The 27,387-nt window shown below is 43.9% G+C and overlaps 1 protein-coding gene across 2 annotated transcripts in view; it reads right to left on the reverse strand.

The window, feature by feature from the left end:
• Nucleotides 1-707: 707 nt before the first annotated feature.
• The window catches only part of LOC143767652 (uncharacterized), a 94,806-nt gene continuing 68,126 nt past the window's right edge, over nt 708-27,387 (reverse strand). Inside the window, exons 2-7 of one of the 2 annotated variants that reach the window (XM_077256105.1) lie at nt 18,719-18,868; nt 18,410-18,589; nt 18,206-18,329; nt 18,025-18,122; nt 17,736-17,826; nt 708-4,823 (exon numbers count right to left, since the gene is read on the reverse strand). In XM_077256105.1, coding sequence (XP_077112220.1) covers nt 3,151-4,823; nt 17,736-17,826; nt 18,025-18,122; nt 18,206-18,329; nt 18,410-18,589; nt 18,719-18,796 — 2,244 coding nt within the window. In that variant the 5' untranslated portion in view covers nt 18,797-18,868 and the 3' untranslated portion in view covers nt 708-3,150. The remainder of the gene's footprint in view (nt 4,824-17,735; nt 17,827-18,024; nt 18,123-18,205; nt 18,330-18,409; nt 18,590-18,718; nt 18,869-27,387) is intronic. The other variant, XM_077256106.1, reaches the window with a different exon arrangement.

A 27,387-nucleotide genomic window follows, 5' to 3' on the forward strand; every position in this document is an offset into this window, starting at 1 on the left:
CACTACAGGATGAAGCCAGCCTATATAGTAAGATGTTGGCAACACAGGTGCAAAATACTAAATAGACAGCCACTCCCCACCACCTACCCATTCATCGAGGGGGTGACTCTTTAATATACATTTGCACACTAAAGGCCTGTATAGTATGCTGTTCAAATAAAGGAAATGTGTAGTGTCTGGTTCTCAGCCTATTAGTCGCGCCCCTACTTTTCGATTAGGCGGGCTGGCCAGCACTCTCTCAATGCATCCCAGTGTGATTTATTTTCCTAAAAATGGTAATACCTGGGGTGCAAACATCTTATAAAATCTATTATTGAATCCATCTGACCCAGCTCTCTTCCCGTTAGGGAATGATTTAATGGCCTCTCCTACCTCTTGTTCAGTGACAGCTTTGTCTAGTACCTCCTGCTCAGGCATCTGTAAGGAAGGAAGAGCAGTGTCCATAATATATTTGTCAATTTATGTTATGAGAATATTAGGTGGCATGTCGTGATATTGACCATGGATATTATATAGTGGGCTATAACAGTAACAAATTGCTTCAGTGATGTCAGTGGAGTAATGTATTTCTGGCCTGGGTGCCCCTTTTATTTTGCCCTTTGCATGCATGGATGTAACCCCCTTGCCAATCAGTGATCACATTTATCTGCGAATTCATACGAATACCTTCTCATGCGATCTTGGTATTTTGGATACATTTAATCTATTGAAGACTTTAGCTCCTTTCGTTTTTTAATCAGATCGTTTTTATTGAACAAAGCAAAGAATTACCAACATTTTGTTTTTATACAAACATTGTGAGAAAAACAATAAAACGAAAAACCAGTAAACAATGCAACAACCTGTTACAATGAGATAAATCCCAATTTTACTCTATCGCACAATGCTTTGGAATAGTAATTTTACATTTGTACAGACATAAATATCTGAATACTTCCTCACTGATTATATTTTCCCTATTGGGACATCAAAAGTAAAAGAATAGATCTAAGAAGGAGCAATTGTGTGGCCTGAGACAATTATTATTTGCGGACACCTTGGGTATAAGGATATAAATTCCCGATTTACTGTAAGGGAATGGAGAAACGGTCCAGTATAGTATTTTTGAGGCGTTCTGAAGCAATACCTGGGGTAATTACCCAATGCTCCATATGTATATGGATTTCTTGACAAAGTTCCTTTAATATAAGCTTCCCTTTCCAAGCACAGATTGTTATTTATCGGGAGGATTTCTGTTATTGTTGGGGGAGAATTGTCTATCCAATGTGCAGATTGGGCCATGGATATAGATATATATACAGTAAGTAATGGGAATGGTTTGTGATATCAACTTCCTGTTTGTGGCACATTAGTATATGGGAGGGGGAAAACTTTTCAAGATGGGTGGTGACCATGGTGGCTATTTTGGATCCAAGTTTATGTTTTCCAATAGGAAGAGGGTCATGTGACATCAAGCTTATTGAGAATTTAGAAATTGTGTAGATGTCTGGTGAAAGCAGTAACCGGGTCATTGCAGATTTCAATGCAAGACACCCTATGCAAGAAAACGGTCACCTTTCCCATTTGATTTAGGTGTATCCATATAAATGGCCCACCCAAAAATGTTTGCCTCATCACTGAACATAATGTTTTGTGTAAACTGAGGGTCCTGTTCCAATTTTTGTCTTGCCCATTCTGCCAACAGTGGCGCGTTGCTGCAGGCCGCAGGCTGTGATGAGGGGGTGTTGCGGTGTGCGGAGCTGCAGGTAAAAATGACTGCGGTGCTCTGTGGTGCGGGGGGCTCTGCCGGTACTTTATGAAAGCCTAGAGGCCCCTGCACATCAATTACTGCAATGCTGTGGCCTCCGGGAAAATGGCCACCGGGGGCTGCGCATGCTCAGATTGAGATCTTGGCAATGAGATCTCGTCCCAAGATGTCAATCTGAGCATGCCCCGCCACCGGCAGCCATTTTACCAGAGGCCACATCATTGCAGTAATGGATGTGCAGGAGGCTCTGGCCTTTTGCAAAATGTCGGTGGAGCCCCCCGCACCACAGCCATTTCCACTCACAGCGGCGCACATCTGAACACCCTCTCATCCCAACCTGCGGCCTGCAGCAATGTGCAACTCTTGCCTCTTTGAGCAGCGACCCTGGGACCCTGCTTCACCACAGCCACAACCCCGATAAGCAATGAGACGCACGGATTATAAGAGGTGCCACCATTTTATTAGAAAAAGTTTTCGTCCTATTTTTCGCCTCAAAATTTGGGGTGCGTCTTATAATCAGTTCCTTTCCAGTCTAGTTGCATCGTCATCAAGTTCTTGATCCATTCAGCTTTTTCTGCAACATGCTGGAACTCTCTGTGGCAATGGTGGAGCAGGTGGCCAGTCAGATATATGGATTCTGGGAATGTCCAGGGCATCAAAGAATGGTCTCATGTCGCTTGGATCTTTCAAAGTAAACAATGTTCCATTTTTCTGGACCTGCAGCTGTAAGAGGCATCCCCAGGAGCACATCAGGCCATTTTCATAAAGGGTGTCAAGTAGTGGTTTCAACACCCTTCCTTTTGCAAGTGTTATTGAGGATAGACCTGTGAGCAATTGTATGTCCACAGTGTTGGCATAATTGCTTGTGTATTGATGCTTTCAGATATACTCCTTATCTGGATATTATTGTGATTTTCTTGGTCATCACCAATATTAAACAAACTGTTTATTTGCTGGCTGTGAAGATCCACTGATTGTTTATGAGCATTATGATGGCCCACACCTTGCATTACATCATCCTGTAATCTCTGTACCTTGTCAGTAAGCTATGATAGGAATGTGAGTCCCGACACCGCTGGAACAGAGCCGTAATGGAAAGCAAGTGCGAGTGTTTTTATTTTAGCAAGGCCAAACATGAGGAATGACAAAGGGTTGTACTAGCAGTGCATAATCCCTATAAGAAAATACAATTTTCGGTTAAAACATTTCCAACATTCTGAACATGAAAAAGGCTTCACCTGTGTGTGACCTTTTAGAAGTTTATTAAGAGTTGATTTCCATGTAAAACATTTCCGACATTAAGAATTTGAAAAAAACTTTTCCCCTTTGTGAATTCTTTGGCGACTAAGAAGAGATGATTTCTTAACAAAACATTTCTGACATTCTAAACAATAAAAAGGCTTCTACACTGTGTGGGTTCTTTCATGCATATCAAGGTTCGCTTTTCGGTTAAAACACTTCCCACATTCTGAACATGAAAAAGGCTTCTCCCCTGTGTGGGTTCTCTGGTGCTTATCAAAATCTGATTTCTGATTAAAACATTTCCCACATTCTGAACATGAAAAAGGCTTCTCCCATGTGTGGGTTCTGTGGTGCTTATCAAAATCTGATTTCTGATTAAAACATTTCCCACATTCTGAACATGAAAAAGGCTTCTCCCCTGTGTGGGTTCTCTGGTGCTTATTAAAATCTGATTTCTGATTAAAACATTTCCCACATTCTGAACATGAAAAAGGCTTCTCCCCTGTGTGGGTTCTCTGGTGCTTATTAAAATTTGATTTCTGATTAAAACATTTCCCACATTCTGAACATGAGAAAGGTTTATTCCCTGTGTGAGTCATTTGGTGAATAACAAGACCCCATTTTTGGTTAAAACCTTTCCCACATTCTGAACATGAAAAAGGCTTAGCTCCTGTGTGAGTTCTCTGGTGTATAACAACATTTGATTTTCGTTTAAAACATTTCCCACATTCTGAACATGAAAAGGGCTTCTCACCTGTGTGAATTCTCTGGTGTATAACACATTCTGATTTCTGGTTAAAACATTTGCCACATTCTGAACATGAAAAAGGCTTCTCCCCTGTGTGAATTCTCTGGTGCTTATTAAAATCTGATTTCCGATTAAAACATTTCTCACATTCTGAACATGAAAAAGGCTTCTCCCCTGTGTGATTTCTCTGGTGCATAACAAGATACCATTTTTGGGTAAAACATTTCCCACATTCGAAACATGAAAAAGGCTTCTCCCCTGTGTGGGTTCTCTGGTGCTTATCAAAATCTGATTTCTGAATAAAACATTTGCCACATTCTGAACATGAAAAAGGCTTCTCCCCTGTGTGAGTTTTCTGGTGCATGACAAGATTCCATTTCTGATTAAAACATTTCCCACATTCTGAACATGAAAAAGACTTCTCTTCTGTGTGATTTCTCTGGTGCCTAACAAGAGTCCATTTCTGATTAAAACATTTCCCACATTCTGAACAGCAAAAGGGCTTCTCCACTGTGTGAGTTCTCTGGTGTATAACAACATTTGATTTCCATTTAAAACGTTTCCCACATTCTGAACATGAAAAGGGCTTCTCCTCTGTGTGAGTTCTCCGGTGGCTATCAAGATTCCCTTTACTGTTAAAACATTTCCCACATTCTGAACATGAAAAAGGCTTCTCCCCTGTGTGAGTTCTATAGTGGCTATCAAGATGTGCTTTCTGGTTAAAACATTTCCCACACTTGAAGCATGAAAAGCTATTCTTCGCTATGTGAATTTTTTTATGTTTAATAAAAGACTTTTCGACAGGAAAACTATTTCCACATTTTGAAACTGAAAAAGGCTTTTTTGCTTTAGGAGCAGTTCGTTTTTCAATGCTTAATTTGTGACTTTGATTTTCCCTAGTAGTCGGTAATGAATCAGAAGACAGGACCTGTTTCAAAGGATCAGATGACAGCTCTTTGCTGTGAAGGGATGATAGTATATCTGGAGAAATGGCATTCACTTCAATTGTATCCTGTGGGATCTCAAGATCATCTGATTTAAAAATTGAAGATGTCAGCTGTCCCTCTGTTGTCGTGGTACAGTCAACTGCCAGGAATAAAACCAACATTTATTTTTGAACAAAATATCCTTAAATGTTATATTTTTGAACATTTCTACTTAAATGGCCAGTAAAAATAGAAAGTTATGTAAAAATAATAAATTATTCACCAAGACAATGACAGTTCTCAGTCAAATAGAAAACCTCATAGGATGAACCAGTGGAGCGTGGTGTTTGTTTCTTCATTCTGCCTACCAAATCTACTATATAATTGTCTAAGGGGTACTTCCGTCTGTCTGTCCCAGAAATCCCGCGTCGTTGACTGGTCTCGCCAGCTGCCTGTCCTGGCTGCCGCGACCAATCAGTGACGGGCATAGTCCGATTAGTCCCTCCCTACTTCCGTCCAGTCAATGCCCGGCGCCCGCTCCATACTCCCGAGTGCCCCCCAGTCAGCGCTCACACAGGGTTAATGCCATCATTAACGGAGCGTGTTATGCCACGGGTAACACACTCCGTTAATGCTGCTATTAAGCCTGTGTGTCCCCAACTTTTACTATTGATGCTGCCTATGCAGCATCAATAGTAAAATGATGTAATGTTAAAAATAATAAAAAACCTGCTATTCTCACCTTCCATAGTAAGCTGAGACGCGCGCGGCCTCCGCCATCTTCCATTCCCAGAGATGCATTGCGAAATTACCCAGAAGACTTAGCGGTCTCGCGAGACCGCTAAGTTATCTGGGTAATTTCGCAATGCATCCTGGGAATGGAAGATGGCAGCAGCCGCGCGCATCTCGGCACAGCTTCGCTGGATCCCGGTGGGTGAGTATAGAACTACCGTATTTTTCGGACTATAAGACGCACCGGACTATAAGGCGCACCCAGGTTTTAGAGGTGGAAAATAGGGAAAAAAATATTTGAAGCAAAAAAATGTGGTAAAATATTTCATAACATAAATAACATACTATTATATGTGGTGTTATTATATATAATAGTACGTTATTATGTTGGAAGCTGCGGGACCAGTGTGGTGTCTGTGAAGTACTATATGAAGACGCTGGAGGGCGAGTATAAGAATGGGGGCACAGGGCTTATATTGAAAGCACCACTCCAGCACTGCAAAATAACACTGGAGTGCTGCTTTAACCCCTTCCCGACCCATGACGCCACGTAGGCGTCATGAAAACCTGTGCCAATCCGACCCATGACGCCTATGTGGTGTCATGGAATGATCGCGTCCCTGCAGAGTTAACTCCAATTTCACCCGATCTGCAGGGACAGGGGGAGTGGTACTTTAGCCCAGGGGGGGTGGCTTCACCCCCCCGTGGCTACGATCGCTCTGATTGGCTGTTGAAAGTGAAACTGCCAATCAGAGCGATTTGTAATATTTCACCTAAAAAAACTGGTGAAATATTACAATCCAGCCATGGCCGATGCTGCAATATCATTGGCCATGGCTGGAAACACTGATGTGACCCCCCCCACCCATCGCCCCCCCAAGCCACCGATCTGTGGTCCGCTCCCCTCCGTCTTGTGCTCCGCTCCCCCGTCCTCCTGTCCGCTCCACCCGTGCTCCTATGCCACCCCCCCGTGCTCCGACGCCCCCCCCCCCGTGCCCCGATCTCCACTCCCTTATACTTACCGAGGCTCCCGGTGTCCATCCATCTTCTCCATGGGCGCCGCCATCTTCCAAAATGGCGGGCGCATGCGCGGTGCGCCCGCTGAATCTGCCGGCCGGCAGATTCGTTCCAGGTATATTTTGATCACTGAGATATAACCTATCACAGTGATCAAAATAAAAAAAAAAATAGTAAATGACCCCCCCCCCCCTTTTTCACCCCCATAGGTAGGGACAATAATAAAAAAAAGAAAATATATTTTTTTCTTTTTCCACTAGGGTTAGGGTTAGAACTAGGGTTAGAACTAGGGGTAGGGCATGGGCACACAGTGCGGATTTGGCCGCGGATCCGCAGCGGATCGGCAGCGGATCCGCAGTGGATTGGCAGCGGATCCGCAGCGGATTGGCCGCGATCCGCAGCGGATTGGCCGCGGATCCGCAGCGGATTGGCCGCGGATCCGCAGCGGATTGGCCGCTGCGAATTCGTAGCAGTTTTCCATCAGGTTTACAGTACCATGTACACCTATGGAAACAATGAACAAAAGGTTGTTTCCAGCTCCAAAAAGATGCCTTGAATAAAATTAAATCCTTTATTGGTGCATGTTTAAAAGACAAGGGTTGTCATGCTCTCCATAATAAGAACGGGAAACGAGCTACGCGTTTCGATCTGTTGCAGATCTTTTTCAGAGCTACATAAACACAGACATACCAACATTTTAAAGCTACTACCAACCAATCAGCATGAAGTACAAAAACATGTGACTTAAGGTCCTTCTAATGCAATACAAAGATCATTTTTTTAAAAACAACATATTTGTGTAAAAATTCATTGCAATATAAATATACATAAGAAAGATGGAAACAAAAATATATAAACAGCTCATAATGTGATGTTAATAATGATACATTAACTCGTTACGTTTATTAAGACCGGCTAGTCAAAATGTCTGATAAAGGTGGTTTAGTGGTTGTCCTTAATGTAACTGACTATCATCTTAAATTAATGGAATTGTTGTCTGATTCATCCACCTATATTGAATTAAAGGGAAATCCATCCATGGAATTTAAAAATGAAACAATTAAAATAATTGAGGAGGGTGTCAGTCTGGGGGTTATAACCAAAAAACAATCGGATTATCTAATTGTACAAGACCCTGTGTGCCCCATCATACATGGCTTGCCAAAAGTACATAAAAGCGACAGGATCCCTCCCTTAAGACCAATAGTATCTGGCATTGGCTCAGCTAATGAGCATCTCTGTGAATGGGTTGATTCCCTATTACAACCCCTTGTAAGCAAAATCCCTGGTTATATCAAGGACTCACGGGAAGTCTTGGGAGTTCTTTCTGATAAAAAATGGTCAGCAAAATTTACTTGGCTCTGTTGCGATGTGGTCTCATTGTATTCATGTATTCCACATCATGTAGCTATGCAGGCTTTACAGTTTCATTTGGACAGTTTTAGTAATTACTCTGTCGATTTAAAACAATATATTTTACAGGTTACTTTTTTCCTTATGACTCATAATTTTTTCACATTTGATTCTCGTTATTATTTACAGAAAACAGGCGTGGCCATGGGGGCTAAATTCTCACCCTCTTTGGCTAACCTTGTCATGGCATTTTGGGAGTATAATTATATTTTTTCTGTTTCCAATCCTTTTTTTTCTTGCATCCAATGGTATGGCAGATACATCGACGATCTACTCATCATTTGGTCTGCCGATGTGTCTGCCATGCCTGATTTCATTAATTATTTGAATTTGAATGATTATAATTTACGGTTTACTCACAGATTTAATCAAAATGAAATTAGTTTTTTGGATTTAAATTTAATTGGTATTGCTGATCATGTTATAGAGACAAAAACTCACCATAAATCTCTTAGCGGTAATTCCATTCTACATGCTCGGAGTGGACACCCCTTACATACCATCCAGTCTATACCGGTTGGCGAGTTTGTCAGAGTCAAGAGAAATTGCAGTGACAATTTAGTATTAAAAGATGAAATTGATATGGCAGCCAATAAATTGAAACGCCGTAGCTATCCACATTGGATGTTAAACAGGGCTCGCAAAATTGTTGATCACAGAGATCGTCATGATTTAATTACACCAATTGGTACAAATGAATCTGTTTCAAACTCAACTAATAGAGATAGGAATAAAAAACCTTTTATTTGTTTTCAATTTAGTCCTCAGTTTAGTAAAATCAAAAATCTTATCAATAAATTTCTACCCATCCTTTATGAGGATTCGAGTCTGGCAAGAATTCTTGACACAGGCATTAATGTAATACCCAGAAGGGCTGCCACTATAGGCAACAGAATTTCTCCGAGTATGTTTCGTTCAGATAAAAACATGAGTAAAACATGGTTAAATCATAATGGGTTTTACAAATGCGGCAGTAATAGATGCAAAATGTGTGTCCACACGTCAGTCAATAAGTCATTCACCAATTCTGATAAATCAAAAAATTTTATTATCAAACAATACATTAATTGCAATACTGCCTTTGTGATATATAAAATTGACTGTACTATGTGTCAACTGTCATATGTTGGCTGTACATCACGCAAGTTAAAAGTACGGATCAATGAACATTTATATGACATTGAAAATGCAGGTAATTCTTCCCGATCCGTTTCAGCTGCATCTAGACATTTTATTACTCAACATGCTTGCAGCACTACATATTTTCTGGCACATGGTATTGAACGTGTTAATAAACCTCAGCGAGGTGGGAATTTCAAACGTTGTCTTCTTAAGGCCCCGTCTCACATAGCGAGATCGCTAGCGAGATCGCTGCTGAGTCACAAGTTTTGTGACGCAACAGCGACCTCCATAGCGATCTCGCTATGTGTGACACGTACCAGCGATCAGGCCCCTGCTGCGAGATCGCTGGTCGTGTCGGAATGGCCTGGACCTTTTTTTGGTCGTTGAGGCCCCGCTGACATTGCTGAATCGGTGTGTGTGACACCGATCCAGCGATGTCTTCACTGGTAACCAGGGTAAACATCGGGTTACTAAGCGCAGGGCCGCGCTTAGTAACCCGATGTTTACCCTGGTTACCAGCGTAAATGTAAAAAAAAACAAACAATACATACTCGCCTTCTGATGTCCGTCAGGTCCCTCGCCGTCTGCTTCCTGCTCTCACTGACTCCCGGCCGTACAGTGAGAAGTGAGAGCACAGCAGTGACGTCACCGCTGCGCTCTGCTCTCAGTGTACGGCGGCTCAGTCAGTCAGAGCAGGAAGCAGACGGCAAGGGACCTGGACACCGAAAGGCGAGTATGTACTGTTTGTTTTTTTTGGTAACCAGGGTAAACATCGGGTTACTAAGCGCGGCCCTGCGCTTAGTAACCCGATGTTTACCCTGGTTACCCGGGTGCTGCAGGGGGACTTCGGCATCGTTGAAGACAGTTTCAACGATGCCGAAGTCGTTCCCCTGATCGTTGGTCGCTGGGGAGAGCGGTCTGTGTGACAGCTCCCCAGCGACCACACAGCGACTTACCAACGATCACGGCCAGGTCATATCGCTGGTCGTGATCGTTGGTAAATCGCTAAGTGAGACGGGGCCTTTACACGTGAAGCCTTTTGGATCTATCACCTAAACACCCGGTTTCCAGCCGGTCTTAATAAACGTAACGAGTTAATGTATCATTATTAACATCACATTATGAGCTGTTTAGATATTTTTGTTTCCATCTTTCTTATGTATATTTATATTGCAATGAATTTTTACACAAATATGTTGTTTTTAAAAAAATGATCTTTGTATTGCATTAGAAGGACCTTAAGTCACATGTTTTTGTACTTCATGCTGATTGGTTGGTAGTAGCTTTAAAATGTTGGTATGTCTGTGTTTATGTAGCTCTGAAAAAGATCTGCAACAGATCGAAACGCGTAGCTCGTTTCCCGTTCTTATTATGGAGAGCATGACAACCCTTGTCTTTTAAACATGCACCAATAAAGGATTTAATTTTATTCAAGGCATCTTTTTGGAGCTGGAAACAACCTTTTGTTCATTGTTACATTTTACCACGTGGATCGGCGTGGAGTTTCCGTGCACCTACCAACGGTTGTCTGGTGAGCTGGCTTTTTGTTTTTCTACACCTATGGAAAACCAAATCCGCTGTGCCCATGGTGCGGAAAATTCCGTGCGGAAACTCTGCGTTGCATTTTCTGCAGCATGTCAATTCTTTGTGCGGATTACGCAGCGTTTTACACCTGTTCCTCAATAGGAATCCGCAGGTGAAATCCGCACAAAAAAACACTGGAAATCCGCAGGTAAAACGCAGTGCCTTTTACCTGCAGATTTTTCAAAAATCGTGCGGAAAAATCTCACACGAATCCGCAACGTGGGCACATAGCCTTAGGGTTGGAATTAGAGTTAGGGTTGGAATTAGGGCTAGGGTTGGAAATAGGGTTAAGATTAGGCTTGTGGTTAGGGTTACGGATAGGGTTAGGAGTGTGTTGGGGTTACAGTTGTGGTTAGGGTTGGGATTAGGGTTACGGGTGTGTTGGGGTTAGGGTTGTGGTTAGGGGTGTGTTGGGGTTAGGGTTGTGATTAGGGTTATGGCTACAGTTGGGATTAGGGTTAGGGGTGTGTTGGGGTTAGTGTTGAAGTTAGAATTGAGGGGTTTCCACTGTTTGGGCACATCAGGGGTCTCCAAACGCAACATGGCACCACCATTGATTCCAGCCAATCTTGCGTTCAAAAAGTCAAATGGTGCTCCCTCCCTTCCAAGCCCCGACGTGCGCCCAAACAGTGGTTTACCCCCACAGCGTACTCAGGACAAACTGGGGAACAATTGTTGGGGTCCAATTTCCCCTGTTACCCTTGCAAAAATAAAAAATTACTTGCTAAAACATTTTTTGAGGAAAGAACAATTATTTTTTATTTTCACGGCTCTGCGTTATAAACTTCTGTGAAGCACTTGGGGGTTGAAAGTGCTCACCACACATCTAGATAAGTTCCTTGGGGGGTCTAGTTTCCAAAATGGGGTCACTTGTGGGGAGTTTCTACTGTTTAGGCACATCAGGGGCTCTGCAAATGCAACGTGACGCCCGCAGACCATTCCATCAAAGTCTGCATTTCAAATGTCACTACTTCCCTTCCGAGCCCTGACGTGTGCCAAAACAGTGGTTCCCCCCCACATATGGGGTATCAGCGTACTCAGGACAAACTGGGCAACAAGTATTGGGGTCTAATTTCTCCTGTTATTCTTGTGAAAATAAAAAATTGCTTGCTAAAACATCTTTTTTGAGGAAAGAAAAATGATTTTTTTATTTTCACGGCTCTGCGTTGTAAACTTCTGTGAAGCACTTGGGGGTTGAACGTGCTCACCACACATCTAGATAAGTTCCTTGGGGGGTCTAGTTTCCAAAATGGGGTCACTTGTGGGGGGTTTCTACTGTTTAGGCACATCAGGGGCTCTGCAAACGTAACATGATGCCCGCAGACCATTCTATCAAAGTCTGCATTCCAAAACGTCACTACTTCCCTTCCGAGCCCCGGCATGTGCCCAAACAGTGGTTTACCCCCACATATGGGGTATCAGCATACTCAGGAGAAACTGGTCAACAAATTTTGTGGTCAAATTTCTCCTGTTACCCTTGGGAAAATTAAAAAATTCTGGGCTTAAAAAATATTTTTGAGGAAAGGAAACACATTTATTATTTTCACGGCTCTGCGTTATAAACTTCTGTGAAGCACTTGGGGGTTCAATGTGCTCACCACACATCTAGATAAGTTCCTTGGGAGGTCTAGTTTCCAAAATGGGGTCACTTGTGGGGAGTTCCTACTGTTTAGGCACATCAGGGGCTCTGCAAATGCAACCTGATGCCCGCAGAGCATTCCATCAAAGTCTGCATTTCAAAACGTCACTACTTCCCTTCCGAACCCCGACGTGTGCCAAAACAGTGATTTACCCCCACATATGGGGTATCAGCGTACTCAGGAGAAACTGGACAAGAACTTTTGGGGTCCAATTTCTCCTGTTACCCTTGGGAAAATAAAAAATTGTGGGCTAAAAAATCATTTTTGAGAAAAGAAAAATTATTTTTCATTTTCATGGCTCTGCGTTATAAACTTCTGTGAAGCACTTGGGGGTTCAAAGTGCTCACCACACATCTAGATTAGTTCCTTGGGAGGTCTAGTTTCCAAAATGGGGTCACTTGTCGGGGAGCTCCAATGTTTAGGCACACAGGGGCTCTCCAAACGCGACATGGTGTCCGCTAATGATTGGAGCAAATTTTCCATTCAAAAAGCCAAATGGCGTGCCTTCCCTTCCGAGCCCTGCCGTGCGCCCAAACAGTGGTTTACCCCCACATATGGGGTATCATCGTACTCAGGACAAACTTGACAACAACATTTGGGGTCCAATTTCTCCTATTACCCTTGGGAAAATAAAAAATTCCGGGCCAAAAATCATTTTTGAGGAAAGAAAAATTTTTTTTTTATTTTCACGGCTCTGCGTTATAAACTTCTGTGAAGCACCTGGGGGTTTTAAGTGCTCACTGCATCTAGATAAGTTCCTTGGGGGGTCTAGTTTCCAAAATGGGGTCACTTGTAGGGGAGCTCCAATGTTTAGGCACACAGGGGCTCTCCAAACGCGACATGGTGTCCGCTAACGATTGGAGCTAATTTTCCATTCAAAAAGTCAAATGGCGCGCCTCCCCTTCCGAGCCTTGCCGTGCACCCAAACAGTGGTTTACCCCCACATATGAGGTATCGGCGTACTCAGGAGAAATTGCCCAACAAATTTTAGGATCCATTTTATCCTGTTGCCCATGTGAAAATGAAAAAATTGAGGCTAAAGGAAATTTTGTGTGAAAAAAAAAGTACTTTTTCATTTTTACGGATCAATTTGTGAAGCACCTGAGGGTTTAAAGTGCTCACTATGCTTCTAGATAAGTTCCTTGGGGGGTCTAGTTTCCAAAATGGGGTCACTTGTGGGGGAGCTCCAATGTTTAGGCACACAGGGGCTCTCCAAACGTGACATGATGTCCGCTAGCGATGGAGATAATTTTTCATTCAAAAAGTCAAATGGCGCTCCTTCCCTTCCGAGCCTTACCATGTGCCCAAACAGTGGTTTACCCCCACATGTGAGGTATCGGTGTACTCAGGAGAAATTGTCCAACAAATTTTAGGATCCATTTTATCCTGTTTCCAAAATTGTGCTGATGTAAAGTAGACATGTGTGTAATGTTATTTGTTAACTGTTTTGTGTCACATAACTCTCTCGTTTAACAGAATAAAAATTCAAAATGTGAAAATTGCGAAATTTTCAAAATTTTCGCCAAATTTCCGTTTTTTTTCACAAATAAACTCAGAAATTATCGACCTAAATTTACCTGTAACATGAAGCCCAATATGTCACGAAAAAACAATCTCAGAATCGCTAGGATCCGTTGAAGCGTTCCTGAGTTATTACCTCATAAAGGGACACTGGTCAGAATTGCAAAAAACGGCCAGGTCATTAAGGCCAAAATAGGCTGGGTCATGAAGGGGTTAAAATCCCATGGGAGAACTATAACTCCCAGCATGTCCTGCAGATCCTATGACATGCTGGGAGTTATAGTTCACCAAAGGAGTGGCAGAGTGCTTTATTGTGTTTTGTAAAGACTAACCTCTTAATTGTGGCAGCCAGCCAGCCACTGTGATGAGGTAAAAGCATCCCATGACTGCACAGAGAGCTCCCTCTTGTTGCCTTTCCACAGCACAGGTTACAAGAGAAAGCCTGCAGATTCTAGTGGGGAGTCTGAAAGACCTGTGATGATGTCAAGAAGAGGGAGGGCTCTGAGCTGCCATGTGATGCTCCAGCCCGCCCACTTCTGACATCACACAGGTCCTCCTTGTGCACCACAGCACTCAGCGTCCAGCCCAGGCAGGTATGCAGCGATCTCCTCTCCCCTGGCCCCTGCTGCTGCTGCCTCCTCCCCCGGACACACAGATCTCCCCAGCTGCTGCAGGAATCAGCGCTGGGGAAACCATGTGTGTCCCTGCTTAAGTGCAGTATTCATTTGCTGCTCCTGGCTCACCTCAGCTGATAGGTGGGCGGGGAAGCAGCTAATGAATATTCACTACACTTAATCATCAGGACCACATGGTTTCCCCAGCGCTGATTCCGGGCAGCGGGGACATCCTGAAGTGGGATAACAGTGCGGTCCTACTCGCTGCTGCCCCCCTCCCCTCATGCTACATACGTACCATAAGACGTACCCACACTTTTCTCCCAAATTTGGGAGGAAAAAAAGTGCGTCTTATGGTCAGAAAAATACGGTATTTTTTATTTTAAATATATATATATTTTTTAACAGGAATATGGTGCCCACACTGCTATATACTGCGTGCTGCTATATACTACATGGCCAGTGTTAGATACTGCGTGGGCTGTGCTATATATTATGTGGCCAGTGTTATATACTGGGTGGGCTGTGTGATATACTATGTGGGCTGTGCTATATATTACGTGGGCTGTGTTATATACTGTTTGGCCTGTGTTATATACTAAGTGGGCTGTGTTATATACTGCGTGGCTGCTGTATACTGCGTGGGCTGTGTTATATAGTACGTGGCCTGTGTTATATACTGCGTTGCCACAGTTATATACTGCGCGGCCTGTATTAACGCATCGGGTATTCTACAATATGTATGTATGTATGTATGTATATAGCAGCCACATAGTATACAGCACAGGCCACGTAGTATTTGTCTGCTATATACTACATGGCCTGTGCTATATACTATGTGCCAGCTATATACATACATACATAGATATTCTAGAATACCCAATGCGTTAGAATCGGGCCACCATCTACTATGGAATAAAAAGCCACCCAACACGGTTATGTAGGTGAAGGTACCAATAAAAACTCCTACGCATCTAAAAAAAAAAAAAAGTCCTCCCTCAGGTCCATCATCTGTAAGCCATCTGTAAGTGGAAAAACAGAGGTTTCCACAATATTAGTGGCTCAAAGGCTCTTGAAAAGCAACATGGCTTCCATTAACCAATCCAGCAATATCGCCTCTCCCAAAGTCAAATCTCCCCCACACTTGCAGTGTGCCGAAAACACATTTACCATCCATGTATTTGGCATTACTATAGTGAGAAGAACCCACTTAATTTACGTTGTGTGTGTCTGATGGAGCACAATCTGGGCACTATGTGTCAGGTAAGAAAATGGCAAATGTGCAATTTTCACTCTCCAACATCCACCACTGCGTGCTAATATCCAGAAAGTGTCTGTGGAGTCAAAAATATTCCCTACTTCTAAAGATTAATTCATTTTGGCGTTATAATTTCCAAAATAGAGTCACTTTATGGGGATTCCTAATGCTCCAAAAGGGTTTTCTACACTTTTGTTACATTAGGTCTTCTGCACATAGTGTGTCCCATCTCCTCTGGTATCTGCTTCTGCGACGTTTCCTTCTGTCACCAGGAGCCGCCTTATTCATTCTGCAGGCAGAGCTGGTAGTGGACGAGACATGGGAACCAGAAGATTCAAGATAATTTTAAAAATAATTTGTAAGGTCATCTTGTTTCCCATTATCCTTTGTGAAGAATTCTAAAGTTATCACCACATAAAGCGACACATGTCAGATTTGAAAAATGGGCCCTGATTAGGAACACAACACTGGCTGCAGGAAGTGGTTAAATCTGATTATTTTGAGCACTTACTGTTGTAGTCAAAAACTGACTATAAACAACAACACATCTACTGATATGATAAAACTCAGCAGTCTTCTTCAATAAAAAATATGTAACTAGTGGTGAAACCTCTCTGGGGTAATAAGAGTATGTGGCTCGGTGGCTCTTAGCAATCTAAACTATCGTAGGGCCAATATTTTCTGTCACAGGAATTTCAAGAGGAAATATTAGACATTTAAAGAGAACTTTTTAATGTAGATCTCGGGCATTTGGAAGACAAAACTGAGACTTTTTTTTAAAGATACCAGGGAGTTACAGACTCACATAAGTAATCAACCTATTATACAGAATGAACCTGTAAAAAATTACATTTTTTAATTTTATGTTGCATCTTTAACAACAACATAGGTATGAGGGGAGAGCTCCAACACTAAACTGAAGTTACACTTATTTATGGTGGACCATTGGAACTACTATGAGTCCTGACCAGAAGAGTAGCGAAAGTATTAGCACCCCCATTTCAGGAGAGATTGTACAATAATCTGAATTTCTTAGGATTTAAAACATGAAGGAATTTAGGACGTGGCGTTAATCCATGAACCAGGGCTCGAGCCATGCCAACACATCTCCTGCAGGCAGGAATAAATGTATATTACAGCAATCAACCACGCGCAGCTTAGGGCTTGTGCACACGCTGCGGATTCCATTGCAGAATTTTCCACAGCGGAATTGATAAATCCGCAGTGCAAAACCACTGCGGTTTTTACTGCGGATTTATCGCGGTTTCCGCTGCGGGTTTACACCTGCAGTTTTCTATTGGAGCAGGTGTAAACCCGCAGCGGAATCCGCACAAACAATTGACATGCTGCGGAATACAACCGCTGCGTTTCCGCGCGTTTTTTTTCCACAGCATGTGCACTGCGGATTTAGTTTCCCATAGGTTTACATTGTACTGTAAACTTATGGAAAACCGCTGCGGACCTGCAGCTGCGGAAACGCTGCGGTTCCGCAGCGTGAGCACATACCCTTAAAGATATATCATTACACAGCTGTAATGTTTTTTATGTAGTTTATCACAATCCTGTTTGCAGGTAGTCAGCTTTAAAAGAAATTGAAAAGTCAGGATAAAGGGAAACTCTGTTGTTATTGTACAGAAATTCACCCTTGACCCTCACTGCACGTTTAATGTTGTCAATCATAAAAGTCAAGTTTGGCCAGAAAGACTGGACCTGGTCTTGTAGAGACTATATGAGCACATTCAGCAGCACAGAAGAAAGAGAAGGTAGATTCATCCAATAAGATATCAGGGTACTAGGAAGCCAACAGCATCATTACCCTCCGCTTCCTCTTACAGGACCATCATATTTTTTTCCAAGTGATTTTCTAACTTGTCAACACATTCTACGAATGCTGTCATTTGGCTTTGTAGTTTACAAATCTGGGCAGATAACCGTCAGCATCTTTCTTATTTCAGTTGGTAGTTGGATCTGCCAGGTTGTAAGTTCTATGGAACAGGGCTTTCAATGCCTAAAGTCATTTGAACACTTTTGGGTGGTTGAATATTTTGTGGTCGAAAAGTAAACTGGTGATCACGACTGTGATATTGCCGGACTACACGACCGAAAAAGCAGACACAGCGGCTAACTGAGAAGAATCTGTGACTTCCCTGCATTTAGTGGTCACTACTCACCTGGGTAGTCATATGTAGGAATCTCCTCTTTACACCGCTCATCACCCCTCACATAAGTCTCTGTAGTATTAATATGGGTCAGATCTTCACCCTGAAACAAATATTGTAAAAGTCACAGGCAGATGGAAAAGTCACATCTATGATCAGCTCTAATTCTGCCAACTCCACCAGTCTCATCACACTAGTATAAAACATATAATACTGGTGGATAAAACAAGACTGAGAACAAGACCTTCACAGCCGTCTACACATCAAAGGGGCGATCTCATGACACCTTCTCTCCATCTACCTGATGAAACTGATGAACATTGGGATTTTCTTGTTTACAGTCTTGTGGAAAAAAAGGACGGGGACATCTCTCTGGTGTTGTCCTCATACTGGATAGATCTGGAGGAAACACATACAGGGACTGAATTCATTCTTTACATACAGATAATTATAGGCTGTGTGTATTTAGTCCTGTCTATTACCTGGTGATGTGAGGGGCTGGGGAACCTCCATCATGACGTCCTTGTACAGATCTTTGTGTTCTCCTAAATACTCCCACTCCTTCATGGAGAAATAGACAGCGACATCCTGACATCTTATAGGAACCTGACACATACAATGATACCGTCATCCCCCCGATCCCTTCATAACATTACTGTATAACTTTCCAGCATTTCCAGTGTCACCTCTCCAGTCAGCAGCTCAATCATCTTGTAGGTGAGTTCTAAGATCTTGAGGTCATTGATGTCCTCATGTATAAGGGGGTGAGGTGGAGGCCTTAAGATTGGGCTCAGAGGTCTTCCCCATCTATCAGACACCTGGTCCTGGCAGCGCTCACTAGAGGTCTTCTTCACTACTGTGTAATCCTGGATATATAGAGACACAGAAATAAATCTCAGTACAGACATTCCCAGAGTCCTCACCTCTCCAGTTCTATCCATCTGTTATTCCCATAGATAAGAATGATGTAATGTGACATCTTCAGAGTCTCTCACCACTCCAGTAAGCCGGAAGAGAATCTCTAGGGTGAGGTTTATTATCCTCTCCGCCATCTTGTCTCTGTCCATATTCATCCTTGATGGGTAAATCAGGAAAATTCTCTTCTATAGAAGATCTTCACTGAGAGGATCCGATATTGTAGAGACCTGAATGAGAAGATGAGCCGATGTAACATCAAAAAAATCCTGTATAATAATACAATTACCGGAGATAATAAGGTAAACACATGAGATTTATTATTTTACAGTATTTAGTTTTCTTGTTGGCATCTACTAATAAAACCTATATATTTAAGGCGACAGACAACAAGAAGTTTCTCCCTCGGAGTCGGCAGCTGAATACGTTTCTCATAGACTCATCTTCCATAACGCTAATTCTCGTCTCATTTCCCGACCCTGGAATCGGCATTAGCAATACTGCAGGAGATATTCATTACACGTGACAGGAGAAATAACTACTTCATGATGAGGACGACATCTTCGTCTTCTACTACGGCTCTAGAAACATATTTGTCCAGAGTCCATCACCATCGGCCGTCTATATGAAGGTTTCCCGTCTTCCCCGCACTGTAATCTTCTATCACGTTAGATCTCAGGTCTGATTCACATACAGAAGTTTGAGGCTTTTAGAAAAGCTTTTTGGTAAGAACATCAAGACAGGAAATATCTGACGCCAAAGTCTCCATGTAGTGTTTTTTCCCTCTGGATAAGATGTTTTTTTTTTTAGCATTTTCCAGTAGGCTTCCATATATTACATGAAAAACACGAAAAGCAGGTATTCACATGTAACAAAATAAAATTGGGCATAGAGGTACTGTGGGAACATTATACTGTGTGGGGTCCTGTCATGAATATACACAGCTCTGCTACACCCATTAGGTCTGTGCAAAGTACACACACATTCAGGGATGCTGCATCTTCCTGCCTTTGTAAGTGACATGCCACTAAGACACACGCAGCAGATTTGACCCCCCCCTCTCTTTCCCCCCAGCTTTTCTCCTCACCCTGCTGACAATATAGCTGTAACGTGAGGCTCCACGATTCCGATTCCTTCCCCCCTTCAGTGCTGGCAGCTGGAGAGAACAGGTTGAAAGCAGCCTACAGCCTCATGGAATTCCCTTTGTTCTCTTAAACTGGTATATAATCGCGCAGATTAGGTCTGGAAGCAGGACAAATACATTTTTGACCTCTGCATCGGCCAGGCCATCACACAGTGCTTTTTCTAAGCTTCAACAGTAGCAGAATTTGAGAAATGCATTACTGCTTATGCAGCAGCCCCCAAACGCAGGACCGCGGGGTACTCGGTACCGGGTCTGTCTCTCTCAGTTCTGGGGATGTCACGGTGGCCCGACCCGGTCCGTGGCCCTGCTAAGGGGCGCCGCAATGAAAGGTGATGGAAGGTTGAGAGGCGCAAAGAATAACGAGGACACAGAGTTGCAGTCTCTTTACCTTTTACTGTAGACTTCAGCAATCCGCAGTCCAGAGCACTGCTAACAGGGCTGTCCGAGACCGGCCGGTCCGAAGGCACATCCAGAGTTCCCTTTGCAGGTGGAAATCAGTAGCCTTCCTACTAGCGCCTGTGTGTTGTAGTACCTCCCTGCTGAGCACCACGGGATAGTCCTCACAAACTTTCGTATCTGTTTCTGTTCTTTCTTTCTCTCCGTCCCCCAGTTGGTATGGATAGGACGCACCCGTATGACGGGGTAGGCCTGGAGTTATTCTGGGACCCTAGAGACGCCCCTCTCCCACAATTGCCTCCGTTGTCTTCATTAGGTGAAAAAGGTGAGACAAACAACCTAAAGTTAACTGCCCGGCCGTGGTTGGAGTAGTGCGTAGAGCTGTTTACTCCCTCGGTATTCCGGTCACTGGCTACGTGCCTCGGAAGGATGTTGCCACGATCTTAGGGGCAGGACTCCTCCCGGTTATCTCCTTAGTGCTGTGTCTGTGATCTCGTTTCTCACTTCTCCACAATATACTTTGCTTCCTGACCTTTCTTAGGATACCGCCGCAATCAGGTGCAGGCGCGGTTCCGTAACAATCTGACCCATGCTAGGCCACTGCCAGGATCCCACCCCTGACAGGGACCTCCCTGGATCTTCCCAAGCAACGCTCTCCTCTCACTAGATGTTGCCCGGGCAAAACCCAGTCAGCTTCTCTCTAACTTCCTCTCCGACCCCCAGTTTTACCAAAGTGTGAGGAGTGGCCTAATACATAGAACCCTTTGCTCCCCCTGGTGGCCGGGTTGTGAAATGTAATGTGTGACTATGATACCTGGTCAGGTTAACTCCTTTGGTGCCTTCAGACGTACCATCACTCCCCTTAGCGGCGGAGCGGCAGTACTGCAACGACCAGGACTCTGGGGCGCTGCACTTACCCAGTCACATAGCCAAGTCATGTTTAGACTTAATAGAACGCTAATCTCAAAACAAGATGAATAATATGCTCGGCGTCCTTCCACGAGCCCCTCCCCAAGAGTTATGAGTAATGAAAGATTTGACATAACTTCGAGAAAGGGGAGGGCATTCCAGGGTGCAGCCCACTCAGTGAGGATATGAAGCGCAGGGAATAACATTGACCAGCTGAGTTTCGGAGGTGGTCTATTGCCCAGGAAGTCAGTTAAACTCTGCAATCTGCTCTGATGCATTGGGATGTGTCGCCCTTCCCCCGCCAAATGTACTACCATTATCTGAGAGAACTTTAAGTGCTCTTCATCTTTAATCCCTTTTATTTTGTAATCGTTCTGTACATACTATCAATGTCTCATTTTGTAAGATCTTTTTATATACTTTTGTAAACACTGCCTAATTTTTTTTAAGTAAAAGCTATATTTACTAGCTTAATTTTCCTTGCTCTAAAATGTAGCTCCAACGTCCTCTGAAGTAAATTACACTACTGATTGTGTTGGCACCTCACCCGCTATTATTCATAATAGGAGCTGGTGGCAGTGAAGTGTCCTGAGATTTTGGAGAAACTGGCAGCGACGGATGGCGTTGATAATTATATTTCCCACCTGAACGGGAGTAGTTATATCGCCCTCGCTACAGTGTGCCCAATAGCCAGTACATAGCAAGGAAGACTTTCTGGCGACTAATTACCCTAGGTGCAGTTCCCTGACTGACCTGAGGGTAAGGGGGGTGCTAGAGAGCTGCAAGTTCCAAACCGGAACTGGGAAGTGGGATATAAATAAATCCCTGATGAAAGAACTGGGGCAACCAAACAACCCCGGTTCATGACAGCGACTACAGACTTTCTTTCACATCCATAAAGGGGCACTTTTCTGTGTTTGTCAGAACTGTCCAAGGATTATTAGAGGTGATAGTTTACCCAAATTAGAAGGGACACCTGTGGATAAAGTTCTGGTGTGGACCTTCCACCTGCAGAGCTGCACTCTAGTGATATTTCCTTAGTGAACGGTCCGAGACGAAGAGCCGGCTCTTTGATGTGAACGACGGGGCCCCTGGCTCACCACTGGGAGCCGAGTCAAATTTTTTTCCCCTGCTGTTTGCTTAGCTTCTTCCAGCCTGACTGAGGGCTGGGATGAGTCGAGGAGGAGACTTAGCGTACCGTCACACAGTGCCATTTTCATCGCTACGACGGCACGATTCGTGACGTTCTAGCGATATCGTTACGATATCGTAGTGTCTGACACGCTACTGCGATCCGGAACCCCGCTGAGAATCGTACGTCGTAGCAGATCGTTTGAAACTTTCTTTCGTCGTCTAGTGTCCCGCTGTGGCGGCATGATTGCATCGTGTGACACAGGTTGTATACGATGTGCGCACAGTAACCAACGGCTTCTACATCGCAAATAGATCATGAAATTATCGCTCCAGCGCCGTGTATTGCAACGTGTGACCGCAGTCTACAACGCTGGAGCGATAATCATACGACGCTGCAACGTCACGTATCGTGCCGTCGTAGCGTTGAAAATGGCACTGTGTGACGGTACCCTTAGAGCAGTGTGTACAAGTGGGGAATAATTTACAATGCTTTGTTGTGACTGGGCTCCTGCCAAGTGAACACTGAGATGTACTGTGGTTGGCTGCTCAGTGTTATGAGTGCATTCATGATCTGTGATTGGCTGCTCAGTGTAGTGAGTGCACACATGATCTGTGATTGGCTGCTCAGTGTAGTGAGTGCACACATGATCTGTGATTGGCTGCTCAGTGTAGTGAGTGCACACATGATCTGTGATTGGATGCTCAGTGAAGTGAGTGCATACATGATTTGTGATTGGCTGCTCAGTGTAGTGAGTGCACACATGATCTGTGACTATCACAATCTGCAGTTAGAGACTGGACAGTGGTGGATGTCCGGCAGCTGCAGGATGAGCAGAGGCACTGCGGTGAGGAACTGGCAGCGATTAGGTTAATAACAGGAGGAGGATTTCTACCTCCCATTAATTCCTGTAGTTCCTGCTGCTGTACAGTGGGAAAGTAATATAAATCTGACGCAGACAAATACTGTGGACAGATCCCGGTATATGTACAATAATAGTGTAATAAGTCAGCAGCACTGACACACACGGCCTCTATAGCCCCGTAAGTGTGCAATCATGGAAGGCTACCTTTTTATTATTATTATTATTATTATTATTTCTGCTCTTTCGTTTTCCCCTCCTCTTCTTCTAAGAGCTGTAACTTTCACTTTGTCAGCGGGAAAATAAAAAATGTTGTGTGGGCTTTTGTTTTTTTTCTATTGGGGTGAAAAAAATTAGAAATTCATAAAAAAATTACTTGAGTTGCAATTTTCCAAAACATCTGGGACTTGTAGATATTAAATGTTGGGGTACATATGATGCTTTGATTGCCTTCTTTCTATTTTCTTTTTATTGAAATTTTTAAGGATAACAAACAGCTTTAGAAAAATATGAATATAACAAATGCAAATATTCAAATGTCTAGTTAGCATAGTAAGCTCCGAATGTCTACTAATAAAGAGCTAACGAGCTAACGTAATATTATTGTTATTACATGCGTTTTGACTCTCTTATTTTGATTTAACAGAGTAACTTTAACATATAACAAGAAAAGTAAAGAGAAGAGGATAAAGAGAAGGAGAACAGGAGTTGAAGGGGGGGAGGGATGGGGAGGGGAGGTACAGGTTTGGTGGCACCTTGGGACATATAATTATTTATGGCGATAATGTAGCGTAGAATGTGGGCTGTGTCCAGAGTTGGGTCCAAGACTTCCAAGTGTTATGAAAGATAGCCGTGGTATGATTAATTCTCGCAGCCAGTTCCTCAATGTGGTATAGTTGTTCGATTTCGGAGTATAACTGATGGGTGGTGGGTACTGTTTTTGAGTTCCAAAATGCTGAAATTAAGGATTTTCCCACCGCCAGAATGAATTGGGCCAATTTTGTAGCGTTCCTATCATTTGGCCAGATTGGGAGATTGAGAAAAACATTCTCTGGTTTCAAGACAAAACATTTACCTAATATTTTACGTATAATAGAAGTTAACTCGTTTCAAAATGGGGAGAGCAACGGGCAGGACCACCATATATGATTATAACTTCCTTCATCCGCTTCACATCTCCAACAATTAGTGGTTGAGGTGTGGTTCCATCTCTGAATGCGTTATATACCTGAAGGTATATATCTGAAGGTGTTATATACCATCTGGTAATAATTTTAAATGAGTTTTCTTGAATGCGTACGCAGTTAGATGGGCCATGTGAGTGCCTGTATATATGTTTGATCTGTGATTCAGAAAAGGAAGTACCCAAGTCCTTTTCCCATTGGGCTATATAAGCTCGTTTCAGTGGTACATCTATTTTAAGTATGGTCTGTCTCTAGAAGGATGTCTCTAAAAGGATAACAACAAATATTATAGCAGAAATATGCCAGAAAAATAACCCCCTGCTATAGATGCTTCATTTTTATTTTTGCTATGCTTTGTTATTGCCATCAATCTGACAACTTATCTGCTTCATGCTCAGGTATGTCTGCTGGCTGCTACCCCAATCCCATCACCCAACTTTCCTGATCTTCCTCACCGTGCTGTTCCTTCCTGGTATGTCTGCTGGCTGCTATGACTGTTTTTTTTTTTATTTCTACCTTACCCTGCATGTTTTCTCATTTTATTTCCTTGATGCCAATACACAGTTTGACTTTATCTTTCCATTTGGATCTATTTCCCCTTGCATTTTCCCTTCTGACTTCTAATTAATCCCCTCCTGTGTCTGTGACCAGTCTCCCTGCTGCCCCTCCCTCCTGATCACACCTGGCCTATTTCCTGAGCTCTTAAGGTACCGTCACATTAAGCGACGCTGCAGCGATATAGACAACGATGCCGATCGCTGCAGCGTCGTTGTTTAGTCGTTGTGTGGTCGCTGGAGAGCTGTCACACAGACGGCTCTCCAGCGACCAATGATGCCGAAGTCCCCGGGTAACCAGGGTAAACATCGGGTTACTAAGCGCAGGGCCGCGCTTAGTAACCCGATGTTTACCCTGGTTACCATTGTAAAAGTAAAAAAAAAAAACACATACTCACATTCCGGTGCCCGGCGTCCGCTTCCCTGCACTCCTCCTGCATTCTGTGTCAGCGCCGAACATCTCCGGCATCTCCCACAGAGCACAGCGGTGACGTCACCGCTCTGCTTTACGGCCGGCACTTACACAGGATGCAGGAGGAGTGAAGGGAAGCGGACGCCGGGCACCGGAATGTGAGTATGTGTTTTTGTTTTTTTACATTTACAATGGTAACCAGGGTAAACATCGGGTTACTAAGCGCGGCCCTGCGCTTAGTAACCCGATGTTTACCCTGGTTACCAGTGAAGATATCGCTGGATCGGTGTCACACACACCGATTCAGCGATGTCAGCCGGAGATCCACCGACGAAATAAAGTTCTGGACTTTCAGCACCGACCAGCGATATCACAGCAGGATCCTGATCGCTGCTGCGTGTCAAACACAACGATATCGCTATCCAGAAGGCTGCAACGTCACGGATCGTTGTCGTTCTCGCTGCAAAGTCGCTTAGTGTGAAGGTACCTTTAGGCTGTTATAAATTCAGAGACCCAGGTCTGTCTGGACCTAGGTCTGTCTCTAAAAGGATAACAACAAATATTATTGCATAAATATGCCAGAAATGAGCCAGAAGTGAACAGAAGGTAAGACTAACCACTGTTAATAACTGTACTAAATTTCATTCACTTTACGCCACACTTATTCTCATCATGCTGTCATACGCTCTAACAGTTTTGGCTCCCTTACTCCTCACTCTCCTTCGCTATCCTCAAACCCCAGCACCCCCTAACCAAGTAATAATCTCTCCTTCCCTCCTGCCTCCCCACCTGTCCTCCTCTGCTGACCTGCTCCGCAACCTCAGATCTCTCCTAAAAAAAACACAAAACAAGCCGCCCTCTCCTTCTCCCACCTGCTCTGTCTCTCTCCGCTTCTCCTCACCGCTGGAGACATATCTCCCAACCCTGGGCCCCCACAGCTCATACCTCCTATTACTACCCCCTCCTATCGCTCCCAACCCAATATAAACACCCGTAATCTTGTCCACCTCAAATCCGTGCCCATGACGCCCACCCCCCTGCACCCTCTCTCTGGATCATTATGGAATGCCGGCTCCATCTGCAATAAACTCCACTTGATTCACAACCTCTTTACCTCTCGTAATCTTTTCTTTCTGGGCATCACCGAAACATGGCTGACACCCTCTGACACAGCCTCCCCTGATGCACTATGTTACGGTGGCCTCCACTTCACCCACACTCCTCGCCCTGGCAACAAACATGGTGGAGGAGTGGGTCTTCTCCTTTCTTCCAACTGTACCTTTAACCCAATCCCACCTCTACCCTCCCTTATCCTCCCCTCTTTTGAAGTCCACTCTGTCCGCATCTACTCCCCCTGCAACATCCAAATGGCCATCATATACCGACCTCCAGGCCCGACCACTGCCTTTATTGACCAATTCTCCACCTGGCTCCTTCACTTTCTGTCTGCTGACATTCCCACCATCATCATGGGTGACTTCAACATTCCCATTGACACCCACCAGTCAGCAGCCTCAAAACTCCTGTCCCTTACTTCATCCTTTGGACTTACTCAGTGGTCCTCCTCAGCCACCCACACAGACGGACACACATTAGACCTGGTCTTCACCCGTTTATGCTCCCTATCTAACTTCACAACCTCCCCTCTCCCTCTATCTGACCATCATCTACTCACTTTCTCATCCCTGTCCTCCTCACCTGTCACCCATGTCCAGCAACATGAGCACCCACGCAGGAACCTCGAACACCTAGACACCCACACACTCTCCGACTCTATCCTACCACTGTCCTCTATATCCTCACTCCATGACACAGACACTGCCACTGCTTTCTACAATGCCACTCTTGCATCAGCTTTTGACACGGTCGCCCCTGTCATGCATAGCAGAGTGCGACGTACCAATAGACAACCCTGGCACAATAACATCACTAAAAAGCTTCGGCAAGTGTCCAGAATTGCAGAACGGCGTTGGAAGAAAACGCATTCACAAGATGATTTCACTGCACTCAAACAAGCAACACTGGCATTCAAATCAGCTCTCACCTCTGCTAAACAGGCCTACTTCACAACCCTCGTATCTTCCTTATCCCACAACCCCAAACAGCTGTTCAACACTTTTAACTCCCTCCTCCGCCCACCACTGCCCCCTCCGAGT

This window comes from Ranitomeya variabilis, chromosome 4, assembly GCF_051348905.1.
Source record: "Ranitomeya variabilis isolate aRanVar5 chromosome 4, aRanVar5.hap1, whole genome shotgun sequence".
Lineage (NCBI taxonomy): Eukaryota > Metazoa > Chordata > Amphibia > Anura > Dendrobatidae > Ranitomeya > Ranitomeya variabilis.